The 8,032-nt window shown below is 42.8% G+C and overlaps 1 protein-coding gene across 1 annotated transcript in view; it reads left to right on the top strand.

The window, feature by feature from the left end:
- Nucleotides 1-1,048: 1,048 nt before the first annotated feature.
- LOC123409483 (UDP-glucuronic acid decarboxylase 4-like) overlaps nucleotides 1,049-8,032 on the top strand; it is a 41,726-nt gene continuing 34,742 nt past the window's right edge. The window contains exon 1 of the mRNA XM_045102369.1: nucleotides 1,049-1,280. Within this exon, the coding sequence (XP_044958304.1) occupies nucleotides 1,049-1,280 (232 nt within the window). The remainder of the gene's footprint in view (nucleotides 1,281-8,032) is intronic.

Here is an 8,032-nt window from a genome sequence, read left to right as displayed (position 1 = left end):
GTTTGATCTGTAACTCGGTTTGATTTGCTGCTTCGTTAATAAAAGGCACAAGGGAAACCCCCTTTCTTTAAAAAAAATCTACGTGTCACGCGAATCGATCGAATGAAACCTTCTTTCTTTCACGGTATTGCTAAATCTTAATTGACTGTTACTTGAAGTTATCACTCTCTAAACTAGACAGTTCAGAGGAAGTTAGCACTCTCTAAACTTTTCTTTGATGCACACACACGTTCAGAGAGAGGTTCCTCTCAGAAACTTCCCCTCTTCCTAGTACATAACAGAGCGGACACACTTTCTCTTGCGGCGACTTTGAATCGGGCCAGTCTCTGGCTGCTCCACCATCCAGACTGCCTTGGCCGTCGGTTGCCGGACGCCGAGTCTATCTTGTAGAGCAGTCGCCAGGATATCGGTTGCTAGATAGGTTTTGATTATTGTTGTCAGTGTTAGGTTGAGATTATTTCTTGTTTTTAGAGTCATGTATGGAGCTTAGATCACGATATGTTTAGTCATGCCAAGTTGTGTGTGCGCATGACGTCTTGAATGTGTGTGCGCGCCGTTGCATTTGGAAGTAGTCTACCTGCATGCATGGATACGTGTTAGTCAGCGGCTGCATGCGTCGATATACTACGGAGCTGGAGCAGCCGAGTCGAGTGGCAGATCAGTGTGGAGCAAGAATTGGGAGCCATTAGTTGTAACTTGGCCCTGAACATGGGCATCCAAAAGTTCTGCAGACTTGGTTGTCACTCAAGTTGTACATGCATCCAGCTGATTAGTGGAGGTTTTAGTGGGTCAAGTAGTTAGTGCCTTGACCATGTGAATGTGCGTGGAGTTAGTGGGTGAGTGGCTGCCTGATGGTCGTGTATCTCTGGCTACTTAAGGCTATGTCATTGCCTTGTGTCATTTGAGACGAGAGAAAAGAGTAAGAGAAAAGGCATAGGTGCATTGCCTGAAAACTCTGTGTGCTTTTGTGTCCAATGTGTATTGCGTGAGTCTTCTTCTCTCTTGGGCTGCGTCAACACTATCCATCTTCTGTGCGCTATCAACAGCGATGGTGGAGATGGCGGCGGCGAATAAGGGCCGAAAGATCATACTCCCACAGATTGGTTCTCCCATGTTTTCGGCGATGGATCCGAGCGGCACGTTTTGCGCCGTCTGGATCCTCGGTCTAGGCAGACGTGCTCTCTGGCAGGGCAGGGGCGCCGATGTGATCTGCTGTTGTGGTCTTCCGATTCCCCTGTACACCTTATGCTATTCTAGTGCTGGTAGGGTCGATGATGGAGGTATGTTAAGCAGTCACAGTGTTGGTCGATTCAGAGGGCGGTGTTGGTTGCTGCTGAAATTCAGAGAATCAGAGTTGTATCGTCCTTGGCACGGTGAAGCGAAGGCAGGTCTTCCTCTCCATGGTCCTCACCAATCTGGTTGCAGATTTCGAGGTTAAGATGGCTCTATGTGGGAGTGGCGGCTGCAGAGGCGGTTCGATAGGTTGACGAGGGACATTATTGCTATTTCCATTTTTTTGTTGGGCTAGTTTGTACCAATGTTTGATGTTAATATAATTCTGCATTCCTTTTTGAAAAAAGCAAAAACACGATCAAAGAGACATGGGTTCTTCATGTAAAAAAAATGACATACTTGCTATTAATGAAACGAGAGAAACTTCTGTGGGAACTCCACACCGGTGATAAGTTTTGAATTGTAGAGATCAACAGTCAAGTCTGGTTACTCTTGGTTCTAGAATCTGTTCTATCTCTATACACCCATGAGCATCTTGACATCCTAATGTAATGATGCGGTCTCGAGGTACCACAAGACATTCAACAGCTACTAGCCGACCATTCCTAATGACTCCCAAGTCTAACTATTTTTTGATGTTGCGCCTTTGTGACACAATGTGTTTTACATTTCCTGGAAGCTAACTTCAACAAAGCAAGAAAAGTGGGTTGTCCTAGCTACTATCCATGGTGGCTCACTCAAATGAGATAAATGCCTCAATAGATGAGAGCAATATATAGACACGAACACTGAATTGAAGTCAAGATGGGACCACCAAGTTTATTCAATCCAGTGAGCTCAAGTCCGAAATTCCTTGCCTGCTAGCCGATTGGGTATGAGGTTAGTTGGGCTCACTGATTGTTTGCCCCCCCCCCCAAATATTATTTTGATAAAGGATGATTTTTTTGACATAAAATAAAGCATCAAAAGGATAAATAACACAATGAGCACACACCTAGACAATGCATTGCTAGGATACACACAACCAACATCAACACACGAAAACATGCGCCAACAAATAACAATGTCAAATAGGACGAAAGCTATGCTTGGGCGAGTAAAAAAAACAAAACAATCAAATCCATGCTTGGCAAACTGCTACAATGATCATATTCATACCAACCATATGATGACATTAGAAGGACGACAAGCTTTTTCGACAACAACACCTTGAAACATGCATGGTCCGGGAATGTGTTTAGTAAGTACGGTCTTGTCCATCTAGGGTCGTTATGTATGTGTTAAATTAACTTGAATATAGATGCAGATGTTTTAGGGCAATGTATGTCTAACTTCCGTTCACACCATTTATATGCTACATTCCTGGTGGGGAAGTATCTATTGACATGTTCCCAGGTACAAGGGTTTTACAAGACTTTTCTTTGTGGTAAACATGTTGAAACAGATGTCCATGGGTTCCTCGTATAACAGAAAGGACACTTAGTTTTGTTAACACGTCTTGAGCTTGGAGTTTGGAAGAACTGGACGACATGATAAGAAACAAAATATGGCGAGAACTGCACAATAGTGATTTTTGAAAAGGATTGATTTAATTATTCAAAATAAAGTATCAACTGGATACAACAAGAATGAGACACACCCGACCTCTGCACATCAAAGATGCACACTACCAACACCAATGCACACACACAAAAACCCACAGGTGAATAGCAAAGTCATGTAAAGCTATGCCTAAACAAGGAGAAAAAGACGCTCTGAAGCAATCAAACTCGTGAATGACAAACTACAATGATGACCATATCCACATCAACCATCTCATGACACCACCAGGACAAAGAGGTTCTCCAACAACAACACATTCAAAAAGGAGCGATGCCGTCACCGAATCCAACCACCAAGGGTTGGAGTCTACATTTTCACACTAAAATATCGGTCTGAGCATATCCAAGCGATGTCTTCAACAAGATAATGGCTTGACAACATCGCAATTATCAGGTCTAACCAACTCGGGTAAACCTAGTTTTTCGTCCTGGAGCTTGAGACCAGGTACTCGAGAAGCACCACCATCAGACTCAAACTCAATCATGTGTTATATCCAGCACTTTTTTATGATCCTAGTAGATGCATGTGTTCGGCAAGAAAACAGACTGTCACCGCTGCACAACCATACCCTATGCGTCAAGCCAACGTCCATACATTGCATCATACTGTCAGAAGCAACCTCCGGCTCCATGAAGAATAACCCTCGCAAAGACCTTTCGCTGGCAAATACAACGTAGCGATGCCACCGCAACAGCTGGAGTGGTAACCACACGGACCAACACCAGCGGTAAAACACCTAAGTACTGACCGCCATGTCACCGGCTAGAGCGAGCCCCCAAGAGCAGCGACCAGACCTTTATATCTACCGGATCTAACCCCGAACAATGACCCGCCCGCCTATATGGCTGAGTTCTTGGGGAAACCTTGCCAGAGCACAACAGAAGAATCTAGATCCAGATCAGGGATCTGAGGCGTCCTGGGACAATCCATGGGACTGTAATCCCGGCTGGCCACCCCGTCACTTAGGAACAAAGGGACTCGTGCAGCACCCATCCATGGACAGATCCGTGCAAGGCAGAGCGATTCACTACAAGAGGCAACCACATGTGACGGACATCCGAGGCAAGCCAGTGGCATCATTGTTGGACTAATTATGTTGCTCGGCAAGTCAGCTTCATGGAGCAATGGTGCAGATCAGACCCACTGCTGGAAATGATCCAGCTATAAGCTGACCTTGTCCTAATGACTCCCAAATCTAATGTATATGTGATGGGTTGTGACACAATGAGTGATTTATATTTCCTCGGAACATGACTTCAACAAAGCAAAAATAAGGGGGATTGTGTCTAGTACTGTCCATAGTGGCTCGCCCACTTAAGATAACCGGCATATGGATAGCTGCATGCATATACCTAGACGGATGGGAGCTTTATATTGCACACTTGAGAGGAGGTAGGAAGAAATAAAGACGATATAACTAATTAATAAACTTGATGGTGTACACTGAATATGGTATTGACTTGCTATATCTCCTTTGTTAGATGAACTGGGTTATTTTTTTTGCTTTTTGAGATTGTACGCCAACTCTTCCAGCTAAGGGCTGCTTTAATTCAATGGAATTTCATAGGATTTTTGGAGGACTGAAATCGTTAAGAATTTTTCGTACATCAGTCCTTTGATTCATTGGATTGAATCCGATAAGAATTTTTGCTATGAAATCTTGTGTACTACATTTCATAGGAACTCTAACATCCACTTCAACCTCTTTTTACGATTCCTTTGTTTTTCCTGTGATATCAAACACTCTTTGCTAATCCTGTAGGGTTCAAATGGACATGTCACTCCAACCCTATACTTTTCCTATTCCCGCATTTCAAAGTCCCACGAATCAAAGCGGCCCTAAATAAGGTTGCTACACCTGGAAAAGATTTAAAGCTCAAATATAAAATTTATATGCAAGAAACTTATTTTAATTAGCCACACAAGGTTATGTGAGGATGTTTTAGAAGTTGGTAAATCAGCACATGCTGTGGAAGTTGTACGTTCAATCCACTCAATTAAGAAGATCAATGGAGACGTGTTGTTTCATGTTATATGAATATCTAAAGAAGAGACCACCTGGTCCATGATACGAAGATGTTTAGTATAATAATGGTGTGGGTGTGGTTCATCGATTAATAGTCAGTCCACCAAATTAATAGACTTTTGTGAAAATTGTAGCTAATTTTTTTTCTATTATATAGTAATTAAGTACTCCATCTGTTTTTTTATTCCACTTATAAGATTTGTGTCAAGTCAAACTTTACGAAGTTTGACCAAATTACTATTAAAAAGTATCAACATCTACAATATCAATTATATGTAGTATCAAACTACGTTCCATAAAGAATCTAATGATACAGGTTTGGTATTGTGAATGTCCATACCTTTTTCTATAAGTCTGGTCAAAGTCAAGATATTTTGACTTTAGAACTTTTGTCTATAAGTCTGGTCAAAGTAAATATATTTTGAATTTAGAAAAAAGTTCTATGCAGACTAAAAAACGGAGAAAATAAAACATAAAGCGCCCATAGTTATGGCGAAGAAACTTGTAGCACTTGTAAAAAATAAAAATAAGCTACATAATATAACGCCAGTTTCCTCTTAGGAGGAAGCCATTATGTCTTGCTTTCTTGATTGGAGACGTTGATTTATCTAAAGTCTTCGCATATACACATAATTTTCTTGCAGATTTTTTTTAATGTAATAGTTATATAACGATAGGGTATTCTCATCTAAATTCGTGGAAGTAATAGATATTTAAGTACCAAAATCTTGTTTAGAAAGACATTAACGAATATGGCTATGAGTTATTCTCGAAAGCAGGGAAAACCCTTGTTTTCAGTTTTTACATCGAGGAAAGCATTGAAACCACTGTGCCATAACATCCCCCATTTGAATGAAGGATGTCTAAAAAAATATGGTAAGACATCATATTTGAAAAGGAAAGTTCAGCATGTTATGCCATGTTTACATAAGGGAGACGATGAGCGGAGGCCCACACCATGGCCAGATCTAACTAGGGCGTCTACTCCCTATGCAAGGGCATAGAGAGGCAATGACGAGGACCAACGCACACTATAGCTTATACAGCCGTGAAAAAACAATGAAACTACAAGGGGCGGAGCTATGCAACTCGGCCATTGGTAACTACCATTAGAAAACCCATGCCTATGGACTATGGTCATGATAGTCATGTAACCTTTGCCGCTTTGCGTGATCATCAGTGCTGGCAATGGCGGTGTCCCACAAGATGATCACTCTCGCACGCCCAGAATATTCACACATGCCGGCTAGAGTGACCGGGCGGACGTACATGTCCAAAATATACATCTGCTCTCAGGTTTGTGGGGAATTCTGATGATAACAAAAAATCTAGCAAGTGTTTCTCCCTGTATTTTGAGCTTGGTCGTTCCATTGCACGACAGTGGACTATCGATTTGGGTTATAGTCGACCGGACACATCGACATATGCCTATGCAGCATGCGAGCCATCTCCCATGGGGTTTAGTATTTGAAACCACTGTGCGGTTCCCTATTGTATTGACAAATGAAATTTCGGTTTACTCTGGCTTCAATAAACTCTCGACATATATCCTCTTCACGTGCACAATAGATGCATCGCACGAGTGTAGAGAGCCACAAGCTGAGTTGCTCCTAATGCCTCCAACAATATTACTTGTTTGTGACAGTTCACATGCGTTACATGGCACATGTTTGGTATTTCCCTCCACATCACTTCAACCAAATGAAAATGAGAGGAATATTCTTGAGTACTATGCATGGTTGCAATCTTGCTTGGAAGAACAGGACTATATATAACTTCCATTACTCCTCTGGTTTTCTAATTACTGTAATCACCCATGGTAGATGGGAACTATTCTGGTTAGCCGATCACTATGAACCTATGGAGGAGGACAAAGCCTATATAAGTGCACCTACCACCGATGGGAGCTTGAAAGAAAAACAATGTGATAATAACTCATGAGAAGTTAAATTGTGTATAGCATTGAGAACGAGTTAGGAGTTGAGCTTGTACATGCAGTCATCAATAAAGTGATTTGCTATATTATCCCTTCAAAAACAAGATGGAATGAACATAACAACACCCTTATTTAAGGTACAGGATGGTCTCATGTTACCACTAGAATCAGAGACGAAGATTGTCAGGAATGGCCGAGCCGCCGCAATTTCATCTATCTTCCACACTCCCAATAATCTGGATACCTTGGTATGAAATTGAATCCGGGTGATTCCTTAGGGGAAAAATGTATGGGTTCCTTCAATCTTTGCACTGGTCATCGTGTCGCATGATAATGCTGGATGATCCAGGTTGAAGACGATCGGGAACAATTAACGATTGGTAGTACAGGGCAAACTAAGCCTTCACATGTCTGTCCTTCTCTTTTTGACGCGAACTATAGGAGCTCTGCTCTTTCATTATTGTGGGGGGGGGGGGGGGGGACGTGTACAAATTTGAAGAGGTGCCAAAATCATAACAGTCACGCACATGACAAAACCTAAACAGGCTCTAGCAGCAACCAAAAGGGCAAGGTCCTGACGGATGAGGGACGATAAGGCCACCGCAGTCACCATACTCTTCTGGAAAATTCTACCATTATGGGACCATGCATTTCCTTCTCGGGACAAGGGGCTGGTTCCCTTCCCCACTTGGCCCATCTAGCCTCCCGGGGTCGTTGCCCCCTTTCGGTGGACCAAACACTACCGGTGTCCGAAACCATCCGTCCTATATATCAATCTTTACCTCCGGACCATTCCGGAGCTCCTCGTGACGTCCGGGATCTCATCCGGGACTCCAAAGAACTTTCGATAACCTCGTATAACAATTCCCTATAACCCTAGCGTCATCGAACCTTAGGTGTGTAGACCCTACGGGTTCGGGAGACAGGCATACATGACCGAGACACCTCTCCGGCCAATAACCATCAGCGGGGTCTGGATAGCCATGGTGGCTCCCACTTGCTCCACGATGATCTCATCGGATGAACCACGATGTCAAGGATTCAATCAATCCCGTATACAATTTGCTTTGTCTGCCGGTATAGAACTTGTCCAAGATTCGATCGTCGGTATACCTATACCTTGTTAAATCTCATTACCGGTAAGTCTCTTTACTCGTTTCGTAGCACGTCATCGTGTGACTAACTCCTTAGTCACATTGAGATCATGATGATGTTCTACCGAGTGGGCCCAGAGA

Source organism: Hordeum vulgare, chromosome 7H, assembly GCF_904849725.1.
Source record: "Hordeum vulgare subsp. vulgare chromosome 7H, MorexV3_pseudomolecules_assembly, whole genome shotgun sequence".
In the NCBI taxonomy this organism is placed as follows: domain Eukaryota; kingdom Viridiplantae; phylum Streptophyta; class Magnoliopsida; order Poales; family Poaceae; genus Hordeum; species Hordeum vulgare.
The sequence above is the reverse complement of the archived record's forward strand: the minus strand, read 5'-3'. Positions and strand labels throughout refer to the sequence as shown.